We start from the raw sequence: 15,682 nt of genomic DNA on the forward strand, positions 1-15,682 counted from the left end.
AGAGGGAGAGAAGGGGCCAAGGGGCCAACAAGGAGAATGGAGCTGCAGTGGGAGATTTTCTTTGCCACAAGCAGGCTATTGGATTGCAAGATACAGGCTGAGACCATGCTCTACTACTGCCTTCCTGCTGGCATGTCTGAGTGCCAGAATCCCTCCCTGGTCTCTCCATGATGTCTTTATACAAGGGAATAAATATACTTGAAGGCATATAGACTCTTGAGGCACCTGTGTACAGTAACTGCTGAAATGAAAACAAGTCTTTCAGCTATTCCCTACAGAGTTTCTGTGACAAAAGTGATTGAAGACTAAAAATGCCCAGGAAAGCAGGACACAGCTGCGTCTCTTCACTATGTTACCCGTGCTGTAGGTAATTTGTCTGTAGGATTCACTGGCTGGTAGCCTGGTTTGAAGGAGCCATATGAAAAATCAGAGTACAGAAATTGTTTCTCTTGGAAAGGAAATGAGCAAGGGAAACATGTAAATGTCCATGAAAACCTCACTGGTCTAGGGAAGTGTTTTCAAGACCTTAGTCTGGCTTTAGTGGCTGGCATGTCTGGGGGACAGAGGGGTGCAGGAAGCAGAAGCTCAGATGACTGTTCCCCGCCACTTTCCCCTCTCCTCCTGTAGCAGCAGGGAAGCAAGCTATGTTCAGCGTCCTTTTCGTCTCCTCATGTGCAGCATTTCTGATGTACGCTGAAGAGATCAAAGAAAGCAACTAGAATGGGAAGTGCTTACCTGTTTCACAATCCTAAAACCTGCTGTCAGAGAAAAGTCCTTTTTATTGCAATTGTTTTTTAATTTCAGATTTTGTCACTTGATCTATGTGGATTGGGAAAGTTAGCATGAGTTCATCTGATTTACACCTCCAGAAACACCACAACTGTGCTCGCATGGTTTGATCGGAGTGTAACCCATGGGATCTACATACCCCTGTGCTTCCCCTGGTGTTCTCTGAGCGACTGGCCTGAAGTGGAAGGACAGCCTGGGACACTTCTGGAATGAAGGAGCAGATGTTTAAAGGAGGAAGGTGAGGCATAAGATCAATCAGTACAAAATATTCCAAGCAGTCATTTAATGTACATAGTCTAGGATAACGCCAATGCTGGCTGTGGGTCCATGTGTTAGCTGTGAGCTGAAGGCAGTGTGGGGGCAATATGGTCGGTCTATGGACTCCCTGGAGAGTGCAGGTACAAAAACCTGAATCACTCTTACTGTAATTTTTTTTTTAATATGATTTTATGGTTAAAAATGGGAAAAGATTTGCTAAGGCTGTCTAAGTTTTTCATTTCCAAACCTATAATTACATGTTTTCCATTTAAATAATAATCTTTCCCTTCTGCTTTAAGTAAACAAACAAATAAATAGAAAATCAAGCCCCTTAACTAATTGACCCTGGTGCCTTTTTGGCATCACTAACTCTCATAAACCTTGTCAGTGCCTGAGGGCAATAAATAGGACTATCTGTCTCTTACTCTGGGGATAAGTAAACATTGAGCAATATCAACAGCGTTCTCATAAACTTGTTGAAGACCATTCTAGCACTAGAAAATTGTTTTGGGTTACTTAATATTTACATTAGCATGACACAGCCTTCCTTGTCACAAGTCAAATAAAGTCATATCCATGGGAATAATCAGTAATTTCCTGGGGAGGATGCTGGAGATCATTTTGGCTGGGGAGAACCTCCATTTCCAGCTTTTCTTACTGATCCAGTTGGGCTTACAGGAATAAGCAAGTTCTTGCTATAAGTGTTGGATACACTGACCAATGCACTAGGGGAGTATTACCTTTTCCAGACTGGTGTCTGAACAGTGTTAAGAAAAACTATATTGAAATCCAAGCTCTTCGTAAGGGTGCCCTGATGGTATTCTCGGATTGCTATGGAAAAGTCTCTTCTCCCAATAGAGAACATAATTCATCTGCCCCAGTGAGAGCTGTGCATGCCAGGCAAGAATGGAAACAGATAGGCAGAGCAGCAGCCACAGTCAGCTTTGAGCACAGTGTTGGGCTTTGCTGATTGTGTGCAAGTACAACTTTGAACAGGAAAATCAGTTAATTTCAGGTTGTTGCAATCAAAGTTTAGATGAAGAAAATTAAAATAAATTAACATCAGTTTGCCTCTGACCTGGAAAAGAAGAGAGGACTGCCTTTTAACAGCGTAGATGGATATTCACAACAGCAGTCTGAGCTTTGAAGCTTGTTTCTATTTACAGGCAGACAAGAGTGGCTTGTATCAGGAAATTGAGAGGTGAGAATAGTTGACTAATGTAGGGCAGAAGGTGTATGTGGAGCTTTTGATAGGCCTTGCTACTACTTTGTCAGTGAGATTACATTCAGGTTTTCAGTTTATTATCAATTGATTTCATATGCAAGAATGTAATTGTTAATTTTTTGCTTAGTGGCCTGTTTGGCACAGGTGCAGGTAATAGCTGTGCCTTGGCTTAAAACTTTTTTGGTACCTTTGTGAAAATGACACTTCTACTCTTTCCCCGCCTCAGTTTCCAAATTTGTAAAATCACAGCAGCCTGAAATGTGGTGTCAGTACTTCCAAGTACCAGAGAAGGGTGAATTCTTATCCCAGTTTCAGCCAAGAAATTAGAGAATTAAGCTTTCAAAGTAGCTCAGAGCCATACTCCAGATCCTTTGGCTTTATTTCCTGAATTCTGGGAAACGAGTAGCTCTTATGTGTTGACTGAGAATAGAGTTTGAGCCAAATGATATTTTTCATATGAAGATGTTCATATAACAATGTGGCTTTTTGGATTGTCCTCTTGTTTGCTCAGCCCAGAGCACTGGTTTTCTGCTTCCTCCATTCAGGCACTGCCTTCTCATATCACCTTTCAGGCTAGTAGGGCAAATATCCTTTTCCTACCACAATAACTCAGCACCCTTCCGATCTGCACATACTATGTTAGTGACTGTAGGCAGGTAATGGCATAGAGCTCTTCATATTCTCATCACACATAATGAACTAGAAATCAGACTGCTTCGAGGAAAATAGTTATTTTTCTCTACAGACTTAAACAGCCTTTTTTACAAGACAGCAATTGGCCAGAAATGCCTACCATCATCACTGCCAGCCACTAAGAACCTACTCCTGTTCTCTGTATACTATAAAAAAGCTACTTCAGACATTCACAGACTTGCTCTTCTCTTGAAGTCTGCATCTGGCATTGCCTTTCTCTGAGTGCCAGAATATCTTCCAACTTTTTATTTGATCACTTTTGCTCTTTGACATAAATCTTTCCCTGACATGTTTTACTTTGACTGTTCCTAATATAGCTGTGCCTAATGAGACAAATTCCAATAGCAGAAGTACTGATTGCTGGATTAACAGTTTCATATCCATTACCCTGGGGCAATAAATAGAAAAATTTATATCTAGCTTGCTACTACAGTGGGAGAACTCTTGCCATACCTGGAAAATATTTACTTTCTCTATTGCAATGAACTTAAAGTATGCAAGACCACAGCTTGAGAGAGGAAAACATATAGTCACAGACACTGCATATTCTACTGTATTTCTCAAAAATGAGACCCTGGGGAAGAAAAAGGCTTTGTATAAGCAACTGGGTTAGAAGTGAGATAATTTATCATCCTAATAAGATCAACATTTATGTGTAAAGATAAGTAAATTTTGACTGGTAAATATAGCCTGATAAACAGATCAATCTGTTTCTCTGTTAGAAATACATAGGAATTAACAAGTTTAATGATGTTCAGTACTTCATAATCAGAGACTAAATTCCTCTTGTGTACCCTGAAGGAGTGAAAGGTCATTGGATATGGCAATAAATAATAAATAACTTAATAAATCCAAGAATACAAATAAACACACACACATACAGAAAGGATGTCTGTTGTTCCTGGAGGACTGAGGTTCCCCATACAACAAGAACTGTCCTGGGTGTTCATTTCATGGTCTTATAAACATATAACCATCGATCAATGTCATCCACAAAACTCTGTTCAGAAGATCAATTTATTGCCAGCTTTTCTCTGCTATTAAATAGAAAATGCAACAGTGAGGGGGAACTTTGATTACATAGGAGTGTGCTTTTATAACCTAAATCTGCCTTTTGAGGCACAGATCAGATATTAGAGGACATTAGAGGACTGTTAAGCATACATTTGGGAACACATCTTCATGCACATACTGGAAATCCATGTACTGTCTGGTCTTAAAGCAGAATCTTTGTTATCTCAGAACAAGTATGTTTTCACTTCCTTGTCGAGTGTAGGACTCCCCAGTCAGTGTAACAGGGTAGTATACTTTTCTGAATTTGATTTTCTAATATAAGTATTGGACTTTTCTGACCTCTGAAATTGCTCTAGGGATAATAATCCTCTAGCGTAACAGTGACACTGAGTCTCAGGGGTGCATATTAGAGGAAATTAACTTCTGACCATCTCCTGAAGAAACATTGCAGTTACTTTCAAAAGAGATTCAAGGGACAGCTCTGATAGATGTCACATCCAAAGAATAAACCACCATTTTGTCAAGGGCATGGCAATTCTTATGACTAAGAGAACGGTCCAGTTCATTACTTCCTCTCCCTCCTTTGTTCTGTGATCCAGTAACCTTGGTTACTACAAGATTACACTTAAAGCGTGATGTTATAGTGTGTTGAGAACTACTAAATAAAAGATATCAATGTATTAAAATTTGCTCACAGAATCACAGTAGCTGAGCAACAACCCCAACAACTTCTGCCATTTACCCCATTGCTACCTTACTACTTAACAAATCTTTCATCAAATTGCTGGGACCCATCATCTCCACTGGCAAACTGTCTTTATGGTGACCAGTTATCTGGCTACTGACCAGTCTTATGGGCACTCCTCTCTTTCGTGGAGACATCTATCAGCCATCTAAAAATATCAACATATATTCTAAGCTATTCATCTAGTCTCTCTCTGTGGTCAGTGGAAGGCAAGGGCACCCCTAGTGGGCAAAGCCATCTACAAATAGCTATGCTGTCTGGGATACGGATGTGGCTTTCTTACTTGTGACTACTGTTATGCACAGAAAGGAAATATACGCTGAACTGCTTGTAGATGGCCATTGTTGGGTGACGTGCATCTCACCCTTATCAATTTCTTGGAAATACAGCTCATAATCATCCTGCTCCTGCTCTGCGTAAAGAAGATGGAGCAAGTTGAGCTTGACATCTTGCTACTGGAACATTTTTCCCAGGCAGCCAGGGGAATCAGGGCATTTGTGTGGGGTCCTGGAGTGTGGCTGCTCCTCCAATACTCGGCAGGTGGTAAAGGTTGATGGGCAGGCTGCGTGAGAGGGGAGGAGAAAAAGAGGAGGAGGTGGCTTCCTCCCGACGCCATTTCCGAGGGGCTGACTTATATAAATGAGCCGGTTGCTGCAGTGCCCCGTCTAGGATCTTCAGCCAGGACACTGGCGCAGACACGCACAGTGCTGGTCTCCTTCCAGCACCTCGCCGAACCTCCAAACCAGGGCCAGACGAAGGCTCTGCCGATCTCCTTCCCCGCACCCCGCCAGCACCATGAATCCGAGACTTCTTGCCGTCCTGCTGCTGGCTGTGCCGGGTAAGTGGGGCTGGGCGAGCTCCGCGCCCCCTCCCCCGCTCCGGGGCCACGCAGCACTGCGGGCAGAGCCGCCCCCTCCCCGCTCTATTCCTGCCGCGCGCCCCTGAGCACCTCGGACAGAGACGGCCGAGGCCGATTCAGCACCGCGGACAGCGGCTGCCGCAAGGTCACGGCCCGGGACCGCACGGGGCCCTGCTAGTCCCCAGTGCCAGAGCCACCGGAGTCCCTTCCCTCTTCCCTTCCCTCCTCTCTTCCCTTTCCTCATAGACGGGAGGCACGATGTGCACACGCAGGGGCCACTTCCACCAGGGCCAGATTCCCACCTCCTGCACTCCTATTTTTAGTAGGATAGGATTTCTATGCTTGTCTCCTAGAGGCAGGGAATAACAAGCTCTTTCTTTTTGCCCTCTCCTCATTTTGCAGCTGTCTCCCTTCCTGTGACAAATGAAATGAATAAAGGGGACACTAAGGTAAGAATAAGCCTGTAGTGAAAGAGGGGAGCAAAGCTGAAGAATGTGATGTTTAACCTCTACTTATCTGGCTTACTCTCTGCTGCTCCTACTGAAACAGCCTGTAGGAAGTAACAGCTGGGGGGATTTGCAAGAGAATTCCCCATGTCAGGATCCATGCCTCCCTACCAGGATTTACCCTTTGCAGTTCCACTTTTGGGTACTTGGGCACGGTGAGGCTGGGCATGGAGGTTGAGTATGACCCTTTCTGGTCCTCCTACTTAAAGCCTTTCAAAGCTTCAAACAGGAGGTGACTCAGGGGAGAGTAGGGGGGAGATATGATTCAGGAATGGGACTGTGTGTTTGTGGGCGTGTATACATCTGTCTGCCTTTGTATGCATGTGGTGTGTTACTTCTCTGAGTGCCTGAAAAATAGGCAACCGGATACTCTCAGAGTGCTAATCTGTCCTCAGCTACTACTCATTCTGTCTGGATGGATACAAGCTGTGTGTGACTTCACTGACATTTTCAGCCTTCTTTTGTAGGATTTTGTGCCTACATCCATGCATATCTCTGATGTACTTCACACATATGTGCACTCCCAACTGGCTTTTGGCAGCTGAATGCTTGGATAGGTGTGTTTCTCTGTGTTCACCTGCAGCAGAATCCTCCCACCTCCTTCCTGATGTTATAATACCTGTGGTTTTTTAGATGAGTTGATCTCTTTACTGCCCAAATTAAGATTTCTACAGGAGCCAATGTATAGAAAGCTAACACCAGCCCTTTCCCATCTGCTTCCTGAACCTCTTTGTTTCCTGAAATCTTCTAGACACACAGGGTTTTCCCCAGGCAGCAATAGGAGGGAGCACGCCTGTGTCACTCTCAGACACACATTCCATAGTGCGGTCTCTGTAAATAACAGTGAGCACCATGAGAAACTCCTCCCAGTCTCCTGTCAGATACACCTGGGCCTGACAAGCTGTTGCCCAGCTAAGACCTTTAGCCTGCTTAGCCCTTCCTAGGGCTGAGCCACTGGGTGCCTGCATCAGGTTGTGCGATGAGAAAGGAGGCTCAGGCAGATGCTTGCCCCTTAAAGTGGGCTGGGCCAGAGCAGGATGCTCATTGGGCATTCCATGGGAAAATCTATTAATTCCACCATTTTCCTTGAGAGATCCATTCCCTGATATTCTTTATCTGTAAAACATGGCAAATTCCCGTAAGCTACAATTACTTTTTATGAAAACTTGTGCAACTCCATGGAAATCTTTCCTCCAAGGAAGGATTATCTCCCAAGCCTGTCCTCTCCTTGGGTACTGTGCTGACATGGGTTTGTGCTGAGAGCAAACTCAGAGAATACCTAGGTTCTCCTTGCACTAACGGAGCTGAACATGACCACACCATTTACAGTATCTCTGGTGTATACCTACTCTTACATTCAAAAGGCACTATTTCTCACTTGCAGGCATACATTTCAGGAAGGGCCTGAGCATAGTTGAGTTTAAATGTGGTGAAGTCTTTCCTAGTAATGTTGTGTTCCTACAAAAATTTCCGTGCAGGGACAGTGTGACAAACTCTTAAGGATTAGTTACATGCTCACAGTTAGAGGGCAGCTATGGGAAAATTCCAGTCTGAATTTCTGCACTGGATTAATTATATTCTTTTGAATTTTAAGGGAGCTTACAAGCAAGAGGGGTTTTTTCTTTGTTTGTTTGTTGCTGGTTTTTTTTTTTTTTTTACTTGGTCTGATAATGATAGGACAAGGGGAATGGCTTTAAAGAAAAAGAGGAGAGATGTAGGTTAGAGGTTAGGTGGAAATTCTTTACTCAGAGGGCGGTGAGGCCCTGGCACAGGCTGCCCAGAGAAGTCATGGATGCTCCATCCCTGGAATTATTTAAGACTCTGTTGGATGGCGCCCTGGGCAGCCTGACATCAGGGAGTGGGACCTAGATGATCTTTAAGATCCTCTCCAGCATAAGCCATTCTCTGATTTTGGAAAGGCTCTCCTTCCTTTCCTGATGTAGGCTGTTCTATCAGTCATGACCTTGTGAAACCTCACTGCAAGATTTGATCTTTCAAAAAGTTCTGGAAAGTGTTGGGGTGGCTGCATTCCTCATTTCTTTAAGTTACATAATTTCTCCACAGAGCTGCCATATTTCTTTAGTGGTTGTTATGTTTCTTTGTGCTCTGACAATGACCTGAAATCATTTTAGAAATCTTCAGGAAGCCTGTACAGGGTGTTTCGTTGGACTAGGTTCTTATTTGTAATGAAGAGAAACTGCCTACTTCAGAAACTGCATCAAATACTGCTGCAAAAAATGGCTCCAGAGGTTGGGAAATGCAGAAAGGAAGTATCAGAATATGTTGGGGTTTTTTTTCTTCTATTTAATGGTAGATTGAGGTGTCACTAGATCATCTGAAATCAATATTAATGGGCTGTTTGTGGTATAGGAGAATGATACCAGAGAAATTTCCCTTTTTTTTTTTTTTTTTTGGTTACATCTTTCCTGCAACATTTTTAATTCAGCAATAAATCCCCTCAAAATGTTCAAATCTTGAAGCGTTTAAGATTTTCTGTCTGGTATCCTGCAAAAGCAGAATTCTCTCCTTACACAGGGTGAAAATTTGCCCATTCCAGCTGGTCAATAAATATATCCAGTTGCTCGTATGAGCAACATTGTAGCTGACTGGGAATTGCTGGCTGGCCTCTAATTTCTACTGCAGTACAGTGCTCTGCTCTCCTGAGAAAGGCACCTTGTGAGGAAGGTGAGGGCTCTTAGGGCTGCCTGCAGAAACCATTGGCTACCCCAGCCATGCAGCACTGGGTCGTTGCCTGCATGAAGAGCAAGACCTGAGTGAGGGTGATGAAAACGATGCCTTCTCATTACGCACTGAAGAAAAGGGCTCTGCTGAGGTCAGGCCAGGGTCTGTCCAATCTGGAAAGCTGCCCCAGGCAGTAGCAAACATGTGGGAACTTCCTTGCTTTTAGAGGACCTGCCTCTATGTTCAGCTCTTCCAGTCTATAATAGATGAGTTGAGTTCATCCAGGAAGTCAAGAACTTCTGCAGAGGGGGTTGCCCTTCTCTAGACATTTAGAGCAGTATTTCTCAACTGCTTTTGAGAGTATGATCTGACTTTCCTCACCCTCTATGCCTGGCTGCAGTCTAAGCAGGATGTCCTCCTCAGGGCTTGAATAGCTTGCAAAACTCAAGAGCTGTGGACACTTGTTGCTCTCTATGACCTCCCACTGAGTCCTTTTATGGACTCAAGTTGAGGCACATTGCCTTTAAAAACAGTGAGTTTGAGTTCAGTAGGCATCTATTGAGCTTCTCTTTAATCACTCCTTGTGTGCAGCCTCTGGGTGGGCTGGAGTCATGAGATCCTCAGCTGAAGTGTACGTTGTGTCAAAGTATCTCTTTCCATTGCCATGTGTCATTCGCTCACTTCTCAGTTTTGGGAGGTACCTTCTGTTCTTGCGTTGGGTAAAACGGGAACTGAACATTCCGTTCTGGCTCCACCAGAAAGGCAAGAGGATCTGTGCTATCATCTGCTGCATTTCAGCCTAGGTAACAAATAGATTTAAGAAAAAAAAATCAAAGAAGCAGTGCTTTAGTTTGTATTTTGTCTCTTTCTAGGTGATGAAGTGCATCGTGGAGGTCATCTCTGATACTTTATCTAAGCCAAACCCACTGCCGATCAGTGAGGACTGCCTAGAGACACTCAGAGGAGGTACAGATGTATATTTAATGCTGGGTATCAGCAAGAGGGGAATCAGGCAGGGACAGAAGCAGGAGCTGGTCTTGCTCCCCATGGCCCAGTCTGACACATGCTCTGGCAGCTGGAAGAGGGTCCCCAGCACTCTTGCCTTCCTTGTGGTCACCCCACTGAGCCCCCATTTCTTCATGGGACCTTCCTGCCAGGCACACAGCTGAGAGATGAGGCAGCAAATCAGGCCAGGGGACAGGAAGGAGTAAATGAGGAGGGAGACGGAATGTGGAGTACTTTAGTATTTCCTAAGGGTGGTGGAAAGTTGTCTTTGGTCACCTTCTGTACCAAGTCTCTCCTATTGCAGATGAACGAATCATTTCTATCCTTCGCCACCAAAATTTACTGAAGGAACTTCAGGAAATTGCTGCTCAAGGTACAGTTTTACTACGGTTGTTTTGGAAGATGGATTTTATCAGTTGTAGCTCCTTGCACAGTTCTTGTAGTTTTATGATACATTAATTTAACATCATAAAAATGTGTCGTAGGGAATATAGTTCCAGGATTTCCAGTGGACACTGCAAATGTAGGGAAACTTTTCTTACAATAACTCAACTCCACTATGTATCTGATGACTTAAATGACCTGCAGTGTAACTTGGTGGCCATGTAGATTTTTCCTAGAGAGTGCATGTATTTTGGGGTGGGAGAAAACTATCCCCAGGTCCCCAGAACAGGATTGCAGGTTGCAGGCAAAGCATATTCAAAGCTGGTGAGGATCCCAGCCAGGTGGTCCACCTGAGGCTGCAGCTGCCTGCCTGCCTTCTCATTCTGCATGGGATACCCAGCTGGAAGTCCTGCCTCATGCCCTGCTCCCTGGTGGCACAGCACCCAGGGATAGCTGGGAGACACTGCTACCAGATTGCCTTCAGAGCGGGGAAGCCACAGAGGCAGCAGGTAGAAAGGAGAAGGAAAATGCATGTCAAGATTAGGAGAGAGCTCCACGCAGCTCCCAAAGGAATGGTTTGGTCCTTGCCTAAATCCTATTGTGTGGGGACAGCAGGCAGTGACCCAGTTGGGCTCCAGAGGTGCTCTGATGATCCAGAAGAAAGAAACCTGAGCCTCTTCAGTGCATTGGGTTGCTGCCCAGGCAGACCAGGTTGTGTGGGTTGTGGTCAGCTGCCATCCACGTTGTATGCAACACAATAGAGCTCCAGCTTGCTCTGTTCTTTCCTTAACTTGAGCCCATCACACCATTTTGTAATGAGGTAACATGGACTCTCACCAAGAGATCAGAGTGACTGAGAGTGGGAGCCCAAGGGAAAAACAAAGGCTCTTTCCTTGCTCTCCTCTGTGCTGGCTTCACCTGTTCCTGATCAGTCTGAATAGCCCACACCCTGTAGCCCTGCTTCCTGCAAGACCAGACATACCTGAGCCAGCAGTACTGCCTCTGGCCTTTGAGTTAAGTTGTAGAAGCTAGGTGTGAACTGAGTTAGGCATGGCTTGCTGAGTATGCAGAACCCATTGGGATGGGGCTGCCTGGGGAACAATGCTTGCCAGGACAACTGTGCAGTGGTCCCACACTCCATCCTTGAGCTCATACTGCCTTCAGATGCCTTCATGAAGCCAACACTGATGGAGAAGGGTCCCATCACCAGGCAGGAGGGCGCAGGGGCTCCCAGTGCTCACGTCAGGTTTGTGGGCAGCATCTGGCAGAAGGCAATTATTACCCTTCAGTACTCCAATACTTAAGTATTTTGTTGGCCTCAATGTGCTGCAGCTCAGCATTTCCTGTTCCCTAGTTCTCCATCAATATTGCTGTTTTCCTAGCAACATTGCTTCTCTGTTTTCACAGAGACCTTTTCATTCCTGCAGATAATGCTTTTGATGATGGCTTTGTTACCATAGTTGGTTCGTGCATCTCCCATCCTACAGCTCCCCTTTGGCAGATTTGTCCATTGCAGAAAATACAAGTACGATTATAAAGAGCATAGCTATTTTGCCATCTGTAGTTGCTGAAAGTACAGAAGATGCTGCTTTTTGCTACTTTTTCTTACCTGACGCAGGTGCCAATGAGAGAACTCATCAGCAAAAGAAAAACAGTGGCTTTGAAGACGAACTTTCTGAAGTCCTTGAAAGTCAGAATGATGAGAACAAGCAAAGAGGTCAGTGTCAGCTTCCTGGCAGGGAATTCAGCCAGGCTGTAAACAAGGATGTTCTTTCTGACAGCCTTGATGTGTCCATCTGCTCCTCATCCAGGCCTCTCTCCTTGGGTGTGACAGGCACCAGCAATTCTGTATTTGCTTTGGTCTGATTTACCGGATAAAACAACATGGCACAAACATCACAAACCAGTGATGTTCAGGTTACCAGCCTGATAGTGACCCCATCCACCTTGCTGCCATACTTAGTGCTTAGGATGAGTCATGGCCAGGGAAACCCTGTCCTGAAAGAGATGGTACAAGAGCAATGTGGGTCTGTCTCACAGCCTTCTTTGCAAGATGTTAGGTTACGGCCCCTGCAGTGAAATTTGAGTTCGGGATACACACAATCCACACACACACAAAATACCGTTATCCTGAACAGACCGCATTTGGCCCATCTGGAAGTGTGCAGTGCTGCAGAAAGAAGGGTTAGCTGGCTCCCATCATGTTGGGAGGAGGGGGTGCCCACAAGGGGTGTGATGGTTTTTCACCCAGGCTCCCCTATTTGTGAAATGAGCTCTCAAGAGAGGTGTTGCTTCTCACCCCTCTCTGCAGATGCGGCACAACAGCGCCCTGAGGAGGAGCAGCCCACAGCATCCCTGGCTGAGCTGGCAGCACAGAATGCCCAGCAAAAGGAAGATGTGAGAGAAGAATCAAAAAATAGCCTCGAGGTGAGGGAGCCTAGGCTGCAGGATGCCAGCCCTGGTGAGAAGGAGGACCAGGAGGAAGCAGAGAGCAACGAGATCAAGGATACAGAGGATGCCCAGGGAGAAGCAGCTTTGGACAACCATGATGACAAAGATTTGGGTGAGGATGAGCAGCAGCAGCGAGGGGAAGGAGAGGAGCAGCGCAGAGGCCCCAGGAACAGCCTGGAGCTCGAGGAGGAAGGAGAGCAGCCATCCAGGCAGGGCCAGGGGCAGAGCAAGGAGGACACAGCAGAGGAGCGTGTGGAGCAGGAGGATGATGGAGAAGATGCTCCTGGAGAGGAGGACCCTACTGAAACAGAGAGGTTACTTGATTTGGCTGAGGAGGATGGGGAGGCTGAGGAGATGCAGGAAGATGAGGGTATGTATCATGGATGACTGTGCTTATACCTACCCAGAGTGAGATGAGAGTGCTGAGGCAAGCTGATAAGAGGCTTTAGACCTCAAAAGTTCAGGCAGATGCTTACCAGGTTTACAGAAATACCCACAGTGACAGTCACCCAGAACCCCTAAGCACCTGACCCATGGGCATATTGCATGGCAGTAGCACAGACACTGCAGCTGCCTTGCTGCGTGCTTCTCACTTGTCACCTGGGGACAATTCCTTGCCTTTCCTTGAACAACCTCTGTGATTTTGACTGCTGTCTCTAGTCCTCATTGCTGAGACCATGACTTGATATCCCAGAATCCTGGGAAAAAGGGGGCCAAGTCACCTTGCATCACCTCTGAAGTCTTGGTTCAAAGGTGGAGCCCAGCCAGGTTAAAGCTTGTGCTCACAGTTGTGTTATGCTCTTTCAGGTAATGACGATGCTCTGGGATTTGGCAAAGATGAGCAGAGCTCTGAGGAGGAGGAAGAGCAGCCACATGTACCGAGACGAGGAAGGCATCGCCTGGAGGATGAGGGAATGCAGGCAGAGGAGGACACCTTCCAGTCCAGGGATGCCAAAAGTGAGGAAATGGAGGATGAGTCCTCCAGGGAGTGGGAAGACTCCAAGAGGTGGAACAAAATGGATGAGCTGGCCAAGCAGCTGACATCAAAGAAGCGCATGGAGGAAAATGATAGTGGAGAAGACCCAGACAGATCCATGAAAATGGCACTCAGGTCCCACAAGTACGACTTCAGTCGCCCAGAGGAAGATGTGAGAAGGTCGTGGAAACATCACTCAAAGGAGGACAGCAGTGAGGGATTTCCACTTGCTCCCATGCCTGAAGAAAAGAAGGATGAGGAAGGCAGTGCTAACAGGAGAACAGAGGTTGGTGTACATAGGTTTAAGAGTAAGTCCTGTCTGGTTATCACTTGGGAATCCAAACTGTGCTAACAGGAGATAATGATGATGCCTTAGTGTTATGCAGCCCGTATTGGTTCTATGTGACATAAGAGATACTAAGACATGCTTGATGATCTTCCAGTTTTCCAGACCTAGGTATTATTGAGATTTCCACTTGTTTCTTGCCTTTGAGTCTTTCCTAGATTTAGTAATCAGTGCAAAAATATTCCCTACCCTAGGGAGCTTTAAAAATGTGACAAGAGCATTGTGCTGGCCTGCACTGGACACAGTGACTAGCCTGGGTGTGGGTTTTGCGTCTCTAATCCCCTTCAAGTCATGAGACAGTCAAATCTGTCCCCAACTCAGGTATAGGATGAGCAGTGTCATGCCTCCTGGGGAGGCAAACCAGGGACAACAGTGGTGGGAGAGCGGGTGTTAGGGTGGAAATGTCTGCAAGGGATGTGAAGCTGTCTGAATATACCTCATTCCCTGGTGCCTCATGTGATGTTGTGCAACAGCTCAGCACATCCCCTGGCAGCCAGAAGCAACTGTTTGTTTTTCCTTGGTGTTGAAGATGAGCTCCCTTTTATATGAGCCACAGGGGGCTGAACACAGGGGCTGGGAATGGGCTCTGCAGTGCTCTGGGACAATCCATGCTCAGGTGCCCAGGAATGAAGCCAGTTTGCTGCATCTCTCTTGCCTCCAAGACACCTTTCTTGCCTTAGCTATGCAGTGGAGCATTGCCTAAAAGTCACCCACCAGCATCCGGGAGTGTGTCTCTGGTCATGTTGGTTGAAAGAAAAGCTAAAAGTGTTGGCTCTGAGCAAGGAGTGAGCACCTGCCCCTTCTGCCTCCTGCCATCACCTGCTCATGTCTCAGATCTCTTCCCCCCAAAAGGCTGCTCCCTCCCAGCCCAGAGCCCTGACAGCAGCTCTGGGAGCACCTCCTCCTTCTTGGTCAAAAGCAGTGTGAGTTCTATGGAGCAGGTCTACCCTGCTGCTCCTGGAAAATTGGGACTGAATGTCCCAAACACCTCCATGTGTACTGGCAGGAACAGAGGGAGTGCTCCCATACCTCCCCACTGCAGCAGGCAGCGAAATAGGCAGGTGGTATGGCTCCAGCCACCCTTCCCACTCCTCTCGCTCCCTGTTGCCCCATTTCTGCTCTCATTGCAGGACCAGGAGCTGGAGAGCCTGGCTGCCATAGAGGCCGAGCTGGAGCGCGTGGCCCACAAGCTGCACGAGCTGAGGCGGGGCTGAGGGCTGGCTGCAGCCTCCCCCCGCCGTGGTCTCCTTTCCCGGTCTCAAGCCGAGTACAACAAGCAGAAGCACCGCGCCTCGGACGCCGGCCCTGCGGGCACCAGGCCCGCCTCCCTCGCAGTAGTGTTGTGCCCATCACCGCTTCTTGCCCCCATGCTCCTCTGTTCCCTACGGATGTCCACCTGCCCCACCGGGCCACCGTAGCCAAGAAGTGTGACCTACACTTGTATTTTCTCTCTTTACTTTTATTTTTTTCCCCTTTCTGTTTTTTTCTTTTTTTTTTAAAGACAGGAGAGCTCTCTCAGAAGTTCTCCTCCCACCGGTAGTTTCACTGGGTAAAACTGCAATAACTTGTTACCTTTTGATTAAAAGCTGAGAACTCTGACTGTAATATATTCTATATAAAAATTTATCTAAGGAAAAATAAAACCACGGTGGGCTCCTTGCTTTCTTTGCCAGCTGCAGTGGCGGTGGGCTGCATCCTCTTGCCACCACACACCCTGGTGGCCCTTCCAGGGTCACCACAGCACTTGGA

The 15,682-nt window shown here is 46.5% G+C and overlaps 1 protein-coding gene across 2 annotated transcripts; it reads left to right on the plus strand.

Moving 5' to 3' along the window:
- On the plus strand, window positions 812–15,561 carry CHGA (chromogranin A). 2 transcript variants are annotated; one of them, XM_021403573.1, is made up of 8 exons: window positions 5,280–5,562; window positions 5,986–6,032; window positions 9,644–9,737; window positions 10,081–10,149; window positions 11,779–11,877; window positions 12,472–12,981; window positions 13,419–13,873; window positions 15,064–15,561. In XM_021403573.1, the coding sequence occupies exons 1-8, from the start codon at window positions 5,520–5,522 to the stop codon at window positions 15,145–15,147; spliced, it is 1,401 nt and encodes a 466-aa protein (XP_021259248.1). In that variant the 5' UTR covers window positions 5,280–5,519; the 3' UTR covers window positions 15,148–15,561. The 2 variants fall into 2 exon arrangements, with proteins under 2 accessions (XP_021259249.1, XP_021259248.1); XM_021403574.1 differs by lacking the exons at window positions 5,280–5,562; window positions 5,986–6,032 and adding an exon at window positions 812–1,027.

This window comes from Numida meleagris, chromosome 6, assembly GCF_002078875.1.
Source record: "Numida meleagris isolate 19003 breed g44 Domestic line chromosome 6, NumMel1.0, whole genome shotgun sequence".
Taxonomy (NCBI): Eukaryota; Metazoa; Chordata; class Aves; order Galliformes; family Numididae; genus Numida; species Numida meleagris.